The following is a 20,270-nucleotide window of genomic DNA, read 5'->3' as shown; positions in this document are numbered from 1 at the left end:
CAAGAGGAAGAGAGTGTTAACTTTAGTAAAAAATCAATTATCTGCCATTTTTGTTCCAATCCAGATGTCATTCACTGCATTAGATAGTCTGAGACAGCACCTTGGAAATTGGCAGCCAGTTCCAGACAGAGAGGGAGGTAAATGTGTGAACAAAACCCAGCTTAGGTTATCAAGTAAAACCCTGAGCCAACAGGGGTTCTTGGATATTGAGTAGCTGGCACTTTTCTTCGTTTAAAGAAGAAAAATAGCCTTTGTTTTACAGGTGAAGGGAAGTACTTTGAGAGAAGTCTGTTGTAGATCATGACAAAATCTGGCAAGCAAAGCCAGTCTCAGCAGGATTTCACAGTTGAAAATCTATGTGAATGGCTTTTTACTTGGATCTAGGTGTTAGCGCACATTGTACATACTTGTGTGTCACTAGGTTTTGGTCTCACATTTAGCTTTCTTGTTGTGAATTTTGTCTCAACCTTAGTTGCCATGCTTTAATGAAAAGGAATACTTGTTTACTGAGAACTGAGATGTCTTTAGTACAAAAAGAATGTGCTTTTAGAAGCATGGTATGGTCGCAGCTTTTTCTTTTGTTTTGCTTTCCTAAAGAGACAATATTGATATGCTCTTGAACTGAAACCAACCACCCAAAACTATACCTGGGATAAAACAAGAAGAAGAAAGGACATACGAACAGTCTTTCTTCCAAAAATCCTCAAACAGCTTTACCACTATACATTCAACAATGAAAAATTTCCAAAGTCAGTTAGAAGTTTAAGGATCCCAGTAGCTGCACTCAGCCTATGCAACTTTGCTGCATATACTGTTTCCTACTGGCTGACTCAACTTTTTGTAGTCCTCTAATTAGCTTTGTAGGGGTCTCTAAAGGCATCTAGGTTTCTCACTGAACTGGGAATTAGGCTGAATTTAGTCTGCCTGAATATGCCCATGCTGGTTTTGAGCATTTTCTCTAAGGATCTCTTCACCATGTGGTGTACTGCAGCCCCCACTGGAATGGTAAGTGGAAGCAGCTTGGTGGTACAGGCTGTGCTGTGGTACTGACTGCACCATGCTCCATGGCAGAAGCAGATCCGTTTGACACTAAAGGGAATTGGGGGCGGAATCAATTAGTCAGTTGAAACTTAGTTGGGGTTTACAACTTGATTTTTTAGGCCCAGATCCATGAGAGCACTTAAGTAGCTGCTTTACCTTGAATACATTTTGCTTTTCAATAGCAATCATTTACCTAGCTATCAGAGGCCTCTAGGAAAACTGGCCTTAACATGCATTTGTAAAGCATGGAGGAAGGATGGCAGACAGTCAGTGGTACTTAGAGAAATTTCGCTTTTTCATTCCCTGTGCTTTCTGTGGTTTAAATAATGCCTCCTTAATGTTGCCTAAATGCAATGCTTTTTGTTAAATACCCTGTAAATAATAGCAAGAAAGGTTATTTTGTGAATAATCTGACTTTTTCTTTGAAGAGACTTGTTACTGATCTCAACTTGGAGTCTCTTTAGTATTATTCAGAGGAATAACAACCTTAATGTCATTTGGACTTGATTTCTTTGCGTGAAAGGCTGACAGCATTCCTTTCTTTCTCATCATGAAACATCTGAAGAAAGCTCAGTTATTGAGAGATTACTGCAGTGGTCCTTGGTCTTACAGAGATTTCATCAGAAACATTTTGGTTTTACTGGACAATGGAAAATGTTCAGCTGTCCATTATTACACTTCTTTGTACACAGTCTAAAAATATAAATGGAAATTATAATTACATCTGTAATTCTGAGTCCCAGCTGAAATCACTTTAATCCCAATGCAGAGGGGGAAAAAATCAATACAGAACCTGTAGCCATGGTCTTTTCCTCCTTAGAGATTCCGCTTTCAGTTGTACTAGTTTATACCACCAGTTTTATGTTTTCCAAGGGACTTTAGTATACAGGGACCATTTTGCATCCTCAGAATGGCATTACTACTTTGTGCCATTCCGACTTGGAAACTCAAATGTTCTTGCTGAGAACTCATTTACATTGTAGCTTCTTGATATGATATGAAATGTCTCCCTTTTGGTTTTGACCATTAAAAGAAAGAGGGGCATTTGAAAATTGTGAAGTTCTTTTGAAGGCAGTCCCGTTTTACTGGAAGTATAATTACACGTATTTTTGTTAAAGAGGAACCCATGTGCTGTGGTTTAACCTCAGCCAGCATCTAGGAGTTCGCTCACTCCTTTTCCCCACTCTTCTCTGTGCTGGGATGGGAAGGAGGATAGAAACCAAGTAAAACTTAGGCGATTGATGTAAGAACAGTGTAATTATTGAAATAAAAGTAAAATTTAATAATAAATAGGGATAATAGTAATTGTCATGAAAAACTAAGATCAAAAAAGAGAGTCAAATAAAACCCGAGAAAGACAAGTGACGCACAGTACAGTTGCTCACCACCCGCTGCCCAATGTTCAGTCAGTCCTGAAGCAGTGGTCTGCCCATCCTGAATAACTCTCCCCAGCTGATATATTGGCCGTGATGTCATATGGTATGGAATATTCCTTTGGCTAGTTCGAGGAGCTGTCCTGGCTGAGCCCCCTCCAAATTTCCTGTGCCACTCCAGCCTTCTCGCTGGCAAGGCATGAGAAGCTGAAAAATCTTTTACTTAGGATAAAATGCTACTTAGCAACAACCAAAACCATCAGTGTATTATCAAAATTATTCTCTCACTAAATCTAAAACACAGTGCTGTACCAGCTACTAGAACGAAAACTAACGCTATCTCATCCGAAACCTGGACACCAAGTCAGCATTAAAGATTTAACACTGAGGTTGGGAAAATACGTCTCTTTCTCTCTAGTAGACTGTGCTTTTTTCCTGTTGGATTCCAATACTAGGTCTGTCAAAGTTAAATGTCATCATTGTCAGGGATTTTTATATCAGCGTCCATAAGTACAGATACGCCATCGAGGGTTTTGTGTTTCCAAAACCTGCACTTTTCTGCAAACCTGGACTTAGACTAATAGTTGAGTATGCATACTATTAATTGTTTGCTAATTACAGCTTCCTCTGGTTCTGCTAATAGTCAAAGGCATGATGCTGCAACTTAGGGCACACTCTACATTTCCCTAGTTGTCATGCTATTAATAATCATAGATGTAACATCCATGTAGCGGAGGTGAGCTATTCAACTGGTGGAAGGTCCTGCTTCTTAGTAATTACAAATATGTACCCCTCTCTAGATCCTGAGTACTCAAAAAGTAAAAGAATAATTTAACTGTATTTTGATCAGCCTTTTCTCTGAATACCTGAAAGACACAATCGAAAAGGAATGTTGCCATGTGGAGTGAGGCATTTCAGCAACTCACATCTAGTTCTATAGCTATTTATTTGCTGTCTAACTCTGTCAAGCCTTAACTTCCTGACTACATTCCAGGATACAGATGTCTTATTCTCTCCCTGCCCTCTCCTCCCCTTTCAGATATCACTCTTCTCTACAGGAGCCTAGTCCAAAGCTCATTGAAATGCTTCCATCCAGAGTCTTTGGCTGAGGACAGATGAGTAGAGCACAAAGTTTCTCATCACATCAAGTTATTCCCTATTCTCAGTCTGTTTTTTAGGCAGAGCACAGACCTCTTTCCATCTTTGTTTCCCTCTGCAAAGTATCCTGATGGGTTTTTTATGAACGTGCCACTTCAAGTCTGTCACACTGAACAATCTGAAAATACTTAGAATGGCATTGCAGTAGTGACCTTTATTGTTCATTAGTGAGTCAGCGGCCTCGCTTACTGTGGCTTTAAATGTGCTATATAAACTGGTTGTTATTTTCAATTATCATTCCCTTGATTTGAACATGCTAGAGCAAAGATAATTGTTTGATTGATCCATTATGTAAAAGATTGTTTCAAGTTAGAGGATGTTTTTATTTAATTATTCCACCACCACCACCCTGAGCCAAAATGAGACATGCTGTCTGGAATCTTAGCCAGGTTCTTACCAGGTTCAGATTGGGAAGGGCTGTTGCTGCTCTCTTTCTCACTGATGGCATATAGTAGCCTTCTTGAATGGAGTAGTGGTGCCTCTCTGATTGTGGTGGTGTTCATCATAATCTAAGATGAAGCTACTGACAGCATCATGTCTTGCACATAAGTCTCTACTACACATGATAGTCTTTGACACATGATGTATATATGTGTTCAAAAGAAATTAAGGTCTGTACCTGGTGGTGGTGTCCAAAGCCTCTCTATCTCAATATTGGCACGCCATTATCTTCCAAGTGCTTTGCTGTCACCTCTGTAAGATATCAGTAATTCCCAGCTGTTGGCATTGCTTTCTCATTGTTCAAAGATGCAGTGTTTTGTTATGTCTTTAAAGCAATTTTTTTCTGTCTTCTACTGTGTTCCCTCTTCCAGCTTCAGTATCCTGATGTCTTCTGTTCTAGGTACACAACTAAGATAATGTAACTGTACTAGCTTTCTCTAGAAGGTTGCCATGCTCCAAGAATTTGCTGTTGAAATTTTTATCTTGTCATCTGGCATGCAACATGGTGTGCAGATAGTATAGAAGAAATTGCTACTTATCTCCTTTATTACAAGTGTTGTGGGGGAATGCACATAAGTCTGGGATATTGATGATTTCACCACTTCAAGAGCGAAGCACACTTCATGCCCAAGGACCATGCCAGTAAATCCTGCTGAATGTATGGTGCTGCCCTAGACCAAAAATGCCTGGAAGAAAATCACATAGACAGATGATGCCTTGTGTCATCTTGGACTCCTTGCAGGCATTGCCACATCTGGTGCTGCTGGGGAAGACAGTAAAGCTAGGCTATGAGGGCAAAGTGGCAAAAAAGCGATAGGAGCCATGGGCTCCAGGAAACAAAACCTAGACCTTGTGGATAAATGCAGAGAGAGTAGCAAGGGATCTTGCATTGTTGTCACATCCTCCCATCTTCAGCCTGTGGTCTAGTATAGTTTCCATTGACTTCCAGATTTGCTTTTCTTAAGTAAACAATGTTGTGCAAATGAAAAGGGGAAGACCTGAGCACAGAAAGTGCATGAAAGTCAGCAGTTATATCTATTTGGTCATCTCCATCTGTGAGTGGACCACATAGCTTCTATATATCTACAAGCATTCAAGTTGGTGCCATATACATATATATATGTAAAACCTCTATCTATGCCTGTATGGCTGGGTTACAACAGCTGGGAGCTGTGTTGTGCATTTCCTCTCTCGAAGCAGCATTACAGTGATCTATTTAGTAGCGATGGCGTGTGTGTGTTTCATTCACACACAGCTATTCTGCAGGGCATGTTGAGGGGGTGTTTGAGGAACCAAGCAGATTCATGGCTCCAGAATCTGCTTCTGCTACCAGAATCTGGTGTGCTAAACCCTCCTCATCTAAGCAAGTCAACAGTCTGCCCAGGCTGCCACCTCAGAGAATGTCAGGGACTTTGTAAATAGAGGAAACAATTGAATGATAAGTTCACACTTCAGCACACTGCTTAACAACCTGGTAACTGTTAATTACATACAGTATTTTTAAATGCAGCAACAGGGAGATAACTCATGCAGAGACAAAGCACAGATACTTGGCCTCACAACCAAAGGTTAACCTCTTACTGCCCACGTCCCTAAAGAGTCCTGGGATTCAGCCCTGCAACTCGCAGGCCCCTGCTTGGAAAGAGCAACCTGTGTGGTGGTGGGCAGGAAATGCAGGGTGGTTAAACAAAGGTTGTCTCCACCACAGGCAGCAGGTAAAGCCTGTCCAGTCATCAGTTGCTCTGGTTGCTGCAGCTGCACTGATGTTCGTGTAATTGTAGAAGCTCTTAAGGAAGAAGCCAGCATAAACACAGCTGGAGTGGGCTGCAGTCACAAGGCACTCGTGGCCGTCTGCAAGTCATAGCAGCTGCAGTCAGTGCTACTGGTCAGTGGGTACCGGGTGGGACGTTTCCGTCTCTCCTAACCCGGTGGGACTGGGGGGGGTGGGTGGGGGGGGGTGTTAACCCTTGCTATTTAAATCTCAATTTAAGGACATCTGCTGTCAGAGCACCAGAAAAGTTTGTGACTTAATGCAAGTCTAATTAACTGATTTGCCTATCCAAATCTGGAGATTTACACACTTCTGTAGAGGCAGCTGTAAAGTTACAACTTGAGCTGTTTATCATGCCCTGAGCCTTTAGATCTCAGTTACTAAAGGTGATGTTTAATGGCTGGCTGGAAAAAAGAATGGTTACCGGAGTGTTAATGGAGTGCAGCAAGCCAGGAAATCTATAATCTAATGCCTGTATAGAAATGAATGTTTCTAACAAAAGAAAATATGGTGGGGGAAGGTTGTACTTACAGGCTATTTGTACTGTTTAGGAGCAAATCAGTACATGAGCAGCAGAGGGACAAAAGGGATTGAAACACTTCATGTAGAAGGAAATAAGAGCTGTTTGTTTTAAAGGTACCTTTCACCCCGTAAAAACAGACATCATTCTGGATCTTGATTGGATCTTGTTGCAGAGGGGGGGAAAACAAGGAGCAGCACATCCCAGTGAGTTTAACAGAATGTCTGGGCCCAGAAAGAAATGAAGTGGAGGAGGAAATAACCAGCTACAATAATTTTCAAAGACTATTTTCTTTTTTTATTGAAGTATGTTTTTACTACCCAGTTTGTGCCATCAGAGGCAGAATTGACAGCCATGCTTCATCATGGCAATGGGAGAAAATGCTGCAAGGAATGCTTTATATTAAATGAGAGATACAAAAAAAAAAAAAAAAAAAAGCCTAAAAGCTTGATAATAACATTAATAACCCCTTCTTACAGGTTTTTACGAGCTCACTAAAGATCAGACAGCGTGTTAAAATCCCAGCGGCTGAATAGTAAAGACCTGGGCCCAGGCTATTATTACTTAGGAAGATTCTTTTAATGATTTCTGTTATTGGAATCACCATGCTTATGCTTTAAATTAATTTCTCATGTAAAATGAGAACAGGACGGAATTGGGGTTTATGTGTCTTCAAAAGCACTTTACAAAAATGGTGTGGGGGGCAGTAGTGCTGTGAACATATAGGTGAGAAGAGGAGGAGGCTTCCTTGCTTGGGAGGAGCTCTCCTGGAGTCCGAGTGTTTCCATCTGAAGAGGGATTTTGACTAATGTGATAGAATATATTTTAAATCAAGTTAAAAGCTTCTGAAGCACCACAGGATGTTTAATTTTTACCCTGGTAGCCTCCAGAAAAACAGAAATATGCAGTAGAGGTTAGAGTGAAGCAGAGACCTGCATAGTATTTCTGGCTTTTGTGTTGCTGCTGTGCTTGGGGTCAGCGTTGGGGTCTCACCTCTCCCCATCTCTCTCCCTTCCCATTGATTACCTGCCCTTGAGGGAAATAGCTAGCAGGGATAGCAGGGTGCCCATGTGCATTACTGTACAGTAATGCAGTACCAAATCTTAGTGTAAGGGAAAATTCACTTTAGCATCTCACCACATTCAGTACTTCTTTGTGTTAGTTTGAGTCTGCTCTGAAATGCAAAATTCAGAGAAGAAACCTAAACATTTTCTTCTCTTGCTGGTTTAACATGCCTAAGTTGTTTAAAAAGAAGTTTTCTCCCTTCTTTAAAACAAAAGACCAAAGGGACCTTAAAATCTCAGCCAAGTCTCTCCCCAACAGAGCATGGGGGTTCCTGAGCAACAGGCATGACTTCTTAGCATTGAGATAGGTTACCAGTGCCAAGAGGTTAATGACTCACATAGTATTATGTTGTGTTGAATAATGAGTAACATTTGAAATGACATGTTGTATTGACTCACTACTTAAAGTACCAATCTACATAAGATCCCTTTAAGCTTGAAGAGATCACAGAATAGCAATGTCTTGTTCAATAGGTGCTGCTTTATTTTATGCCTCCTGGTAGAGATGTACCATGCCTGGGAGCATATGAACAAAACAAGTGAGGAATTGAGTAGGAAGGATTATTGAACAAGTTGTTTAGAATGCTTATTGGGCATTTATAGAGCACTGGCTAGCATATTTGGGATTTTGTTGCTATTGATTTGAGGATTTGAATCCTGGTTATCACAGTTCCTATATTTGTAAGTTGGATTTAGGGAAGGAAAGAAAGGAGAGCTTTGCCTGCAGGATGGGATTATCAGAAACTGTTCTGAGATCTGCTGTGGAAAATAAACTAATGCTGAAGTAAAGGAGCAACACAATGTTTTATGGCTTTGTTGCTGATAGGAAGGGATTTAATTAAATGGCACTCTAAATTCTGATGTTAACCAATCTGTGACATACTTTGCTCCATTAAGGACCGAGAACAATCAGTTTATTTATATGCAAAATAGTCTCTTCATGCTGTCATAAGGAATCTTGTATAATCTTGTAGTAAAGTTTTAAACCTGTCAGACTACTGTTTTCCTGTTGTACAGTTATATCTACAGTTTTCTTACCTGCTTGGAAAGCTACTATCTGACTAAACTTTATGCTTGGTTTTGGATGTAAAGATAAGTGGGACATGTAAGTGTCTCCAATTGCTATGAACTTCCCAGAGAGCTGCTGGGGCCCAGCATCTCTCAAAATGTGTTCCTCTGCAAACAGCAAAGAACCTTCTTCTCCAGCCACTTTTAAGTCAGCTTCAACTAGAGGAAGATGAACATGCCTATGCACTTACATTCTGGGATCGTGGTGCTTTTGCTGTTTGTTTCTAAATCTTCCAAGCCATAACATTATAAAGAGAAAAACTACGCATGTAAGTTCAGGCCAGTCAAGGCCGCTGTTAAACTTTACAGAACTGAATGCAAGGAAAGAGAATCATACCTTCTTGCATTGCATCTGAAATGTACTCTTGCTCAAATTTCAGGTAAACTTGTATGGATCCCTCCATCTCTAAATCCAAAACAAATATGAATGCTTTAAAAAGAAGAGAGATTTTTCCATTCTTTTTTTTTTGCCCTCAGTAACACAGGTCATGAAGTGATCATTATTTTTATGGGTCTGCAAAGCCTATAGAAGTCAAAGCTATGTAATATACATTGCAGAGTGTTCTGTTAATCCAGTCCAACCGCAGTCGTGCCTGGCCCAGAGATGAGGGTCTGGTAACTGGAAACCTGACACTGAAAGAATTCCAAACACAGTCCTTAAACTAAAAACAGCTCTCTCCGCATGGCATGTGCTACATGAGAGCCAGGGATTGTATTCGTTTACGTTATCTGATTTTTTAGCCTTGTATTGTTGATAAAAGAGCAGGAGAAGAAAGCACCTCCACCAGCTCAGCCCATAAATAATGTGTGGTGTGTGTTTGAGGTTAGTGTGACACTGCTAGACATCTGCCGCCTTCTGAGAGGTACAAGCTTCTCTCACAGACAGCAGCCACGGAGCGCTTCCTTGTGTTGCAGATTCTTCCCAGCACTAAGATAGCAAATTTTATTTTCAGTGTCTTTTTAAATACAAAACCTCTCATTGGCTATGGGAAGTATTGTTACAGGAGAATCTCACCTATTAGGACACAAAGATGGACTTTAATGCAGATCAGTCACACAGTGGGTTTTTTTTTCCCTTGAAACCTGCAGTGATTTGAAAAAAAAAAATTCTTAAGTGTTATGCATATTGAAGCAACAGAAGTTCTTAGTGCTATGGTCTACAAACAGCACTGCAGTGTCTTTAATGCTGTATCCGAAGAGACAGAGACTGCATGGTCTTTTTAGTCAGTTGTTTTCTGTGTATGTTGAGAAGTGCTTTATAGAGGCGCAGTGTAATGTGTTTGTTACTATAAGATTGTTTGTCTAATTTAACTGTTACATCAGCTTCTCCTTTCTTTAAAAGTAGATCCTCCTGGCTAAGAACAAAGAGCATGCAATCATGATGCATACAGTAGAGGTCTTTAGTGAGAATTTGGATGCAGATAAGGACCTTGTTGCTTTCTCCTGTTCTTTAATCACAGGCTAAACTGCTTGATGCCATCACCCAGTGTCTCTGTATGTCTTGCTTAGACATGAAAGAGACTGAAGCCAAATGCTGGCTTTCCATTTGCTACTTAGTCCGTGGCTGTCTTTGAAGTTTATTTCAAGAAGTACTCCCTGACAAAGTAAGAAGGCAGTTTTTCATCTGAGATTATGTCCCTTGCAAAATATTCCCTCAGCAGCAGGGGACGGTGATGTAAGAAAAGAGCATTCCCTTTGTTGCTTTTTACCAGGTACTATGAGGATGACCTCTGTGTTTCTCCCTATAGAAGAGAGACAAGAAAAACCCTTTGTCATGACAAAGTCCAAACCCCCAACATGATAGGGCACAATGTGACTAGGCAGACTGTCACATTTTGCTTTCCTTTCCTTTCAGATAGCCCAAGCATGTGTCCTGTAGCTGCTGTTAAAGCTGACCTGCAAATGGGGGTTAACAATGAAACACAGTAAACCTGAAATTAAATTAGTTTTTCCTGGTTGTTTTTTGAAGCATCAGATATTTAGAAAGCAAAAACTTCAATGATTAAATAACATTTGGGTAAAAGAAGACTTTCTGAAGTATTCCTTTGGTTTAGTTTTAAAGAAACCCAGAAACTCTCAAAACTTCTGCAGCAAAGAGAAAATTTTAGGTTTGGATAAGGTATCTTTGTGCTCTTAAAGCTCAAAATAGATCACAGTTCTTACCTGGTGAGTCATTTAGAAGATAAACCAGTGGAGTTGATAATCAGCATATGAAATGATAAAGCAAAACATGTTTGCTATACCTGTTTGTATGATCTATAATTTCTCTGTAGGGAAAGGTGACATTTCACTTCCTCACAGTAAAATTAACATTTTAAGGAGCACCTTGCCCGTGATATTTTGGGGGAGTACATTTTCACACCATCCTACCAGTTTCACTCCATTCTTGAACCTGGTATTTCTGCCTCCCTTCTTTCCACTGCTTCGTTCAGTAGCTGCATCTGCTTTTAGCTAGGCCTGTATCAGCAGTGCATCTTCCAGTGGAAGCCAGCAGAGCTAAACAGTCAGCAAAAGCCCTTTTTGAGCTCTGAGATCAGTTTCTTCCCAGGATGTTGTGTCAGCTTCCCTGCCTTCTGCCTGCCATTAATTTCACTGGACCTCCAGGTCAAACAACTGGCCAAAAATCTGGAAAACAGCTGATGGGCAGAGCAGCTCCTACTCAGCATGTCCTCTCAGAGAGCACGCTCCTGGCCTGGTCCTTTTGAGTGGCTGGACCTGTTTGACCCAATTTGTGGATTTTTGATCACTCCCCTGGGTCACTGATTTTCCACTTGAGGTTATTAGTTTGACCCCCAAACCATGGGTCACTTGGGAGGTGTGATATGGCCCTGTGAACTCTGAACTCATCAGGAGCCAAAAAAAACAGTGAGGGAGGGAAGAAGAATTTCATTAGGGCCTCCTCAGAGGTGGCAATGTCTGCCAAGTGAAAAGGCAGGGGGTTGTTTTGCTTCTTGCGGCAACAAGCATAGCGTCTACAAAGGGCTGCCAAGTAGAAAGTGTTTGGTTTGAGCTGTTATGGCAATTTCTTTAAGGGTAAACAACACTATATACTTTTAAACCATGAGCTATCAGTGAAAATGGTGTGGCTTCAGAAGAGCCCTGCTCTTCCTGCTGGGAACTGCCCCCAGTCTCCCAGACCTACTCTTAGTGGTGAGGATATTTCTACAGCTAGATCTTGGTATATGTAGGTGTTTCTTCTATCTTAAAAAGATTGACTTTCTGATTACTAGTTTGACACATTTGGGGAGGGAAGGGCAGGTTTTTCCTGTAGCTTAAGAGTTGTCAGATGGAGGTTTATGTCAAGGAAGCCCCCTCGGTCTGGTTGGTTGCACTGTGAGCAGCTCCCTGAGAACAGACTTCACTAAGAACAGACTTCACCAAGCATGGATGGTAGGTGGGGAAGAATGAATCCTCAGGAAATAACTCAGCTTCAGCATGCAGCGCTGGTCATGAAACAGAAGAAAAGTATTGTTACTGTAGTGCATTTATCTGCACACATAACACCCACTGGGATCACCAGGAAAAGTGAGCTGAGAAGTGCGGTGCAGCCACAAGGATATCTTTCAATAAATTTCCCCCCGATCACACTGCCCAGGGCCAGGCTTTTGGGTAGTTAACCAGAGCTCCTCAAGGTTTTACTCATGAGAAGATTCTGGTGATCATTGTTTCGATCGCTGCTTTTATTATTGCCAAGGCTGCTAAAAAGCTTTACATACCTTTTGTCTTTCTGGGGCTTTTCTAAAGGAGCCATGTGAAGTGGATTCAAACCTTGTCTCCATGTACAACCTATCCTCCCAGCTGCTAAGCCTTGACTCTGGGGAAGACAGGTGTTTCACCTTCAGAGAAGGGAAACTGGTGCTGAGAGTGAACAACTTGGATATTTCATTATTTTTTAAATCAACATTTTGCCCATCCTGCATGTTCCTCTCTGCAGTTTATCTCCACAGCCAGGGACAGTGTTAGCTGTATGTGAAATGATGGCAGATTTAGTTTTGTAGCGCAGGTAACAGCAATGATATTGCATTCAAGCAGCATGGCTACATACCTCAGATGGCTGTGCTCATCTTCACTGCACAATCCTAAGTCAAAGCTGCCTGAATGTACTATGCTCTGTGCAGTCACAGCTTCTGTGGCAGCAGTGTCACATTGTCTCCTGGAACTGGACCAGAACTTTCCTGGGAAAAACTCTTGACTGGATGGCAAAACACAGCCTTCTCTTTTCCTGCAATATCCAGACCTCCTTTGTGAGTTGCAGGATGAGCTGTCTGCTGAAGGCTCAGTAGATGATGCTTGTGGCTCAGTCCTGTTCTCAACAGTCTTTTTGGTACCAGTTAATCCTGAACTTGTTATTTTAGAGTAAGTCAGTTTTGCAGTTAGAGCTTTGTCCAAAAGCTACCTAGTTCTTCAGTGAATTCTGCATCAGGTTCCAAGCTTAGTAATTTTTTATATGATCCACAAGAATTTGCTTGATTATAGCTGCAGATGAAAACATCTGATCAAATCTAGTATACGTGATTTTGAGTACTATCCTTACATTAAAAGGTGACAGGTTTAGGTTTGACATTTGTTCCTGCTGGTTTGCTGCTTGACACAATGGAATTCCTACCATTACAGAAGCCTTTTATTATTGGAAGTGTGCTTTTGCACACAGAGGAATTGAAATCTGAGTGTGACAGGACTGACTAGTGAACAAGTCTTCATACAGAAATACACAGAGCAACTCCAGCCTGCTGCGGAAATTAGGCTTTGTTGCAAGGCATAGGTGTGTGAGCAGAGGCCAGCAGTTGCCTCAATCTATGCAGTTGAGTCCTTTTAGTATCTCAGAGGGTGGCTTCAGGCCCTTCAGCACTTTATCTGGACTGTCTCACTGTGAGGGGGGATGGGGGGAAGCTGGGAGTGCCTGTCTTTTATAATGTTCTGTTTTTAAAGCAAAAGGTCTCTGGGGAGCATAGGGTCCTAAAAGTCCAAGGCCTGGAATTCTTCCTTTTGCTCTTTCCATTTTAAACAGGAAACATTTGCACTAAGTTATTCCAGGGGGGGAATTGTAGGTTCATTTCAAGGCAGATAATGTTTGTTCATTGCCTATGTCCATGATTTACCCCATGGGCTTAAACGAGTACAGCAGAAAACCACATGTTTTGTTTTACTTCATGCAAAACAAGTTCCAGTGGAATCTGGGAGCCCAGATTAAGAAAAAGGGAGCATGTTTGTGAAATCTCTGTGTGAAACAAAAAGGAGGCATTGATGAATTGTGAACACCTGATCTGCATAGCAGAATGATAACTTTTTAAATAAATCGTCTTAAAGAATATCTAAACAGTTGATGAGTTCAGTCCCAAAGCCACAGAGCAGGTGTAATTGATTTATACTTTCAACCCCTGTTTTGGGTCAAAACCCTGCTGTCTTCCTTCAGCTCTCACTCAGAGAGAAGCTTCCTCTGCAGTCAATGGGAGGCTTTGCCCAAAGTGCAAAGATATTTGCAATCAGACTGGTAAAAACTCATAATTGAGTTGAACTTTTGGGGATGCTCTGGTGACATGTCTGTGAGAACAATTATTTTTGCCATTTCAAAAGTATCAGAAGTTAAGATGTACTAGGGAAAAATATCAATGCTTCATTAGTGCAAATCATGGAATTAAGATGCAGAAAGCTACAGAGAGGACTCCATGGCACATCCTTAGGGATGACATGTTCACATGTTGCTTTTCACGTGAAGTGGAGCTTGTCAGATCCACACTGATGCAGACAAGTTACAAGGCTGTTGTAATATCAGCCCTTCTACATCACAAGAGGGTTTTTTAAAACCCCATTGGCAGCTAGCCCATTAAACACAGGTATTGCAGCCTGACATCCCTAGTGTTTCTTCCAGGAGTTCCAATTTTTCCAACTATGGTGTTTGGAAAGTTTTACAGTCTGACATGTTAGGAGAAAAAATAGTGGGAAATGGCTTGGAAAGCATGAATATTTGTGCATGTAAAGCTTATGGGATTTGCAGACTTACAGACCCAACTCATCTGTTTATCCTCAGGCTAGATAAGATTCAGTCAAACATGCATTGTTTAAAAGAGCTTTGTTTCCATTATGGCAAATGGATCACAGGAGGCTGACTTTGGGAGCTGCAGGGCTCCAGTGCTCCCCCATTGTAAAAGGGCTGTGATGTGTGCTGGACCCTTCCTCCAGCGTCCTGGGTGTTACAAACTTTTCTAGCATGCAGGTGGGAGGCTTGTTATCCTTCAGTTCTTTTGATTCATCTGGGCCTGTCATGCTTGAGGTGGCATTTCCTTTCCCAAAGTAAACATAGATTGGGAGTACAATAATGTGTCACTGAGCTAGTAGACTGCCTTTTTATGTGTTTTATCATGTTTTTCCTCCTCAGGCGTGGACCTGCAGAGCCACTGGAATATTTAACAGGACCACGAGTAATATACAAAGGGAGAGATCTTCCCTACTATCAAGGAGGGCAGCCTGTTGTCCACCCATCTAAGGGGAACTATATCCATGCACCAGACACAAGAGTGGCAGAACTGAGGTACCCCCAGTACTACTCAGCCCAGCCCATTGCAAACCAGCACAAAGGACCCCTCCGGCAGGATGTGCCACCCTCCCCTCCTCAGTCGCACCGTGCACCAGCTTATAATGAAATCGTCCGACACCATGGAACCAGTCCAGACCGGTACCAGTACAGACAACAGGATCCCAGGCAGAAGAACCCCATGACTGCAGCTGTATAGCCACACACTGGACATGCCAGCACAGCCTGGGAGTAATCTTGTCAGACATCATCGTTGTAGAATTGTTCCCAAATGTAACTGCCTGTAAGAATGGCACACAAGACGTGGAGCAGTTCTTACTGAGCTGGGCTTAGCGTAGGTGCTTTCGAACAGGTGAACTAAAGCCACGTGAGGTACGATGTGTTTTGAGTATGTGAGGTACCAGAAAGTTGGATACTTTTTAATTCCTTTTAAAAATAGAAAGTGGCTGCTGGAAATGAAGCACAACACTTAATGCACCTCAGGGCTATTTACCATATCCAGTTACACCTATACAGTACACAATTGTCTGTATGAGGGCTGTGGTGTCACCAGAGTTTACTTCAGAGTGCTGTTGCAGAGTCTGTAACTGAGAACGCAGCATACGGTACAGACTTTGTGCAGAGCTGGGGATCTTGTAATCCAGTATGTGATCAAGAGTTGACAAGGGATTGCCACAGAGGTGGCAACCACATTCCAGGCATGTTCAGACCAGCAGCTCTGGCTTTAAGGATGCTGCAGTTCCAGATTTGTAATCTAGCCTCTGTCTTCCTTTCTGTTTGGTGGTGGCAGCCGTCTTATAGCCTGCAAAATGCAGTTTGTGTAGCAACGTTGTCCTCTTACTGAACCTTCTGCATTTGGAATAAGGCAAAACTCTATCTGCCATGCTTGGGCAGGCTCTCATAGGACAAGGCTGAGAAATGTTTTTCTGTAGATCTGTGTTTGAGCATTTCTTACTTACACAGTGTGCACTCTTTAAATGTAAACCCTGGAGATGGGATCCTCAGCTGCTGTAAGGAAGTGCTGCCCTGGGGGTTTCCATGGAGCTGGCCTGTAAGAAGTGTCTGAGGAGGTGACTGCAGGCATGGACTCCATAATTCCTATTAATTTACTCTATTGGTGCTGCCTTGGCTCCAGCAGGACAGCCCCTTCCCAGCCCACTCTGGCTGGGGTCCCAGTGAAGCACCTGCCAGTGGCATGCCTTGCTCTCATGTGAAGGCACCTGTTGGCAGGGTGCTGAGTCAAGCTCAGCCTTGGGCAGCACCATGCTGGTGCCAAGTGCCAAACTACTCAAGTTCCTTCAGCCAGAGGCTATCAGGCCAGCAGGGAAAGGGGCTTTTCAACAGCAAGGGGTTGAGGTAAAAGGCAAGGAAAGCAACAGAGAGGGCTTTGGAACCCAGAGGCCCAGGAGGAGTAGGAAATAATTGTCATTTTATAGCAAGATACTTGCAGAAGTGCATAGGAAGAGAGAAGATGTGGGTGGAGAGAAGGGTCCAGCAGCAGGGCAGAGCTGTGAGAGAAACAGGGCAGTGGGTTACATGCCCAGCTCTTTGCCCTGCACAGCCTGAGCTTGCTGTGCAGCCAGCCAGCCTGGAAGGAGGTCAGAAATGCATGTCCCCAGCCACAGGACCTGTTCTACCCAGCCCAGTGGGGCTGTGGGTGCCAAATCCTTGTCTTCAGGATTTTGTCACAGGGAAATCATACAGTCTTAACACTTAGAAATACATTTCATGAAGTTTCCAAGTGTCCTTAATTCCTCAACTTCTGCCTTTTGTTAGTGCTATGAAGCCATTTGGGCTCTTCTCCTTATCAGGGCGAGACTGATCTGGCCAAGGATTCAGCATAAGGATTTCTTTGATATCTTTTTGACACCTTTGGTATGCCACAGATTAAATCACAAAGGTCACTTCCTAGGTATTAAATGTCACTGGGAAGGTTTGTCCTGTTAGAAACACATCCCTGTGGTAGACATCCCTGGGAAAAGGGCTTGTTAGAGTAAGAGATCTATAAGGTGCGGTGCAGGGCAGGGTGGGTCTTTGCTCAACTGCTTTCCAGGAGCCACTGAAAGTAGGTAATGGCCCTGAGGAGAAGCAGCATCATTCCTTCTGTGCTGCTAATGCAGATGAGACTAGCATAGCCCTGAGACAGAGGGGGCACTTGTGGTTTCCCAGCTGCCTGGCAGACTCTAGCATTTGCATTCACACTGGTCTCTACCCACCAACTGGACTGGGAAGCAGGCAAGAGGACACAGCTTTGGGGTGGTGGGGGAACATCTTCATGATTCAGATACAGGGCTGGACTCCCTGGAGCAGGGGCAGATGCAGCTCTAAATCCAGTCAGGAGGAAGCATTGGTGGGAGGGATAGAGGGGGAGGAATGAAACCAATTATGAAGCAAGTGTGTTCGATTCTTGTTCCATTTCTTTCTGCCCTCTTGCCTAGTAATGTAGGAGGGGAAAACCTCTGGAGGGAGGGTTGGATGTAGAGCTGGATGTCTCTCAGTACCCTCCATAAATAAGGCACATTCCTCAAGGGAACTCTGCCTGCCGTGTACGTGCTGTACACAGCCTTGTACTTCTTTCAAAGAGTTTTGGATGCTGTACGGTACTCAGCCAGGACTTGGCAGCCACAGAGCAGCCACTGGTGTTCTGAAAGCCCGTTGAAAGTGAAGCAAAAACAAATTAAAATACTTTCCTTTCCCTCCTTGAAATATAACCCCTATTACATTTGATCCAGCTGTAAAGAAACCAGTATATTTTTGACAGTGGCTTTATCAAGCCAGGCCACAATTAAGAACAGCTCTGAATAAAAGCTACTGCCTTTATAAATCACTCCTGACTAACCTTTCAAATGGCATCACAGCACAGTGAACAAAACTTATTTAGAGTATTTCAAGAGCCAGGGCCAAATCAAATCTGGATGGAAACAGCTCCTGGGTTATTTATAGCCTTTGAAGGACCTGCACAATTGTCTCCCCGTAACCTGAAATCTCTTCTTAAGAGCTCCCCTTGACCGTATCTGCTCCACTTCACTGAGGCAGACAAATCAAATGAACACCTTTTGAGCTGTTAATTTTAAATGATGCTTGTGCTGTTAGTACAGAGCTTCTTCAAAAAAGGAAAGAAAAAAGTGCAACAGGTATAATATATGGATGCGTCCTACAGATGAGGACCAAGCTGGAGGAACAAGACCAAAAAGTATTATGGAGCATCTCAATAATCTCTGGTGCCATTGTTCTGGGAGAAAATTGCCATTTGCTGGTTTAATACCTGCTAGAGGTATGGTATTTTCAAAAGTATAATGTGTAACTACAGTATATATAGTCAGCTTCTCTGCAGTGTAAAATGTATGATTTTAGCACCATATTGTGGAAAAATATGTACCATGCAGAATTCACGAGGTGCTACAACTGACGGTTGAAAATACACACTTGTAAAATCCAAAAGAGCCGTTAAGTAACAAGTTGTTCTTTTCCCCATGTGTCCATATGTTTGGGAAAATTATGAGTCTGAAATGCTCTTGACACATAATTGCCTCACACTCCTTCATCCAAAATGTGCCAGTCCAGCAGCAGAGTTACTGACGTAGCGGGTGTGAAGGGAAAGCTTGGGTTTGCCACAGGAGCAGTGTGCATTAAGTGAACGTATGAACAGGAGTCAAGACAAGAAGAGAGGCCCACTCTCATATGAAGCTGGAAGCTTTGATTTTCTGAGCTGGTAGCATGAAGCCTGCATTTCTGGCTCTGGCACAGGGCCAGCTGGGCCCAGTAGTTGAAAGATTAAGAGATAGAAAAAACCTGTGGATTTTCTGAGTGACCACCCACTAGTGAGCCATGATCTTGGCCTGCGAGCAGACATTACCACTGTGATATATTATGATGCAGAAGTCTCTAGGCACCCCTCCAATGCATAAAGAAGTACCAATTGCCCTTTGTGGAAACAAAAAGGGGAACTAAGCATTAAAACAAAACAAACAAACAAAAAACAACCCACACCACCTAATAAGGCTTCTGCCTTGAAAAAGCTCATGCAGCCAATTCACTCCAGCTTCCTGATCTACAAATAGCTTCACATGCTGCCTAATTTTTTTACAGATGAATTGTGCTACCTCCTCCACCCAGCCATCACAGATTTGTTTGTCAAAGAGTTAGTGTTGTGTGAGTGAATTCTATGACTGCTCTGCTCTGCCAGGGCTACATCCTGACACTCTGCTCTGAGCAGAGGCTGCTTTGCACTTCCAAAAGGCCCTACACCTGTGCTTTCCAGCACAGTTGTTCTATAGAGTCTCTAAGCCTTATGTGCAAAATGGGAGGCACTATTCACTATCTCTGCAGAGAAGGGAAGGCTTTGTAAGATGCCGTTCTGTTCTTGTGTGGGGGGAGAGGTGTTTGTGATCCTGGCAATACCTCTGTGTTTAATTGAAATTTTAAAATCATGCGTGGTTGTTTTGAGGGAGAAATTCAACACACAATCTGAGAAGTTTTTTCTAGAACCACATCAAAGATTTTTGATCTTTTGTTACATATGGCTATATAAATTTTAACTGTTTTATTTTGCATTAAAATAAAGGCTTTAAGACTGTATGTATTATGTATTTGTATGTCGAGTCTTTCTCTTGTTTGTATCTTAAAAGTCATCCTCACCCCTGGATGTGATTTGATACTAGAAGATCAGGCATGAGCAGGCCAGATCAGAATTGGTAAGGTAACATTTGAGGGTTTTAAGGAAGAAGAAAACAAAACAAAAAACCCACAAACAAAGCCACACAACAAAACAGCAGCCATGGGCTGCCTTTTAGGGAAAGAGGGGAAAAAAATCACAGGCATAAATCTGCCTTATCTTCAGTTACAGAGCCAGAGTCCTGATTTCACAGCCCCAGTTGAAAGGAGAAGCCAAAGAGAAGTCCCTTGCCGTCTTGGTGAATTTCAGCTTATGCAACTTCATGTTCTCCAAGCAGTTTTATCTCAACATCAAGCTTTTCTCTTGCCATCAGTCCAACCAGCTGAGGCTGTATTCCAGCAAGATAATTGCAGCACTACCCTGCCAGAGACTTAGGACTCCTTGGAACTTTTACACAGGTACTTAACTTGTGGTACTTGGTCATTTCACTGACGACACTACTTTTTGTACTCCAGGTTATGCAAGAATAAGTTTTGTTGGATCAGAGCTATTGGATGCAGAGCACACAGATTTAGGCAAAAGTGTATGTTAGATGAAGTAATTTTCAAAATAGCAGATATTTAAGTGAAAAGTTACTAGAACAGGGAGAAGGAAAATGAACATTTTTGGTTTACTGCAAAGAAAAAT

The 20,270-nt window shown here is 42.3% G+C and overlaps 1 protein-coding gene across 6 annotated transcripts in view; it reads left to right on the top strand.

Annotated features, from left to right (window-relative positions):
* Window positions 1-19,546, top strand: part of PARD3B (par-3 family cell polarity regulator beta) — a 438,076-nt gene extending 418,530 nt beyond the window's left edge. For all 6 annotated transcript variants that reach the window (XM_068138375.1, XM_068138377.1, XM_068138373.1 and 3 more), the window contains one exon: window positions 14,813-19,546. In XM_068138375.1, coding sequence (XP_067994476.1) covers window positions 14,813-15,167 — 355 coding nt within the window. In that variant the 3' untranslated portion in view covers window positions 15,168-19,546. The remainder of the gene's footprint in view (window positions 1-14,812) is intronic.
* Window positions 19,547-20,270: the final 724 nt, after the last annotated feature.

Source organism: Melanerpes formicivorus, unplaced genomic scaffold (genome assembly GCF_026170545.1).
Source record: "Melanerpes formicivorus ecotype bairdi unplaced genomic scaffold, bMelFor1.0.p_v2 SCAF_5, whole genome shotgun sequence".
Taxonomy (NCBI): Eukaryota; Metazoa; Chordata; class Aves; order Piciformes; family Picidae; genus Melanerpes; species Melanerpes formicivorus.
Note: the sequence above shows the minus strand (reverse complement) of the source record. Positions and strands in the feature narration are given on the sequence as shown.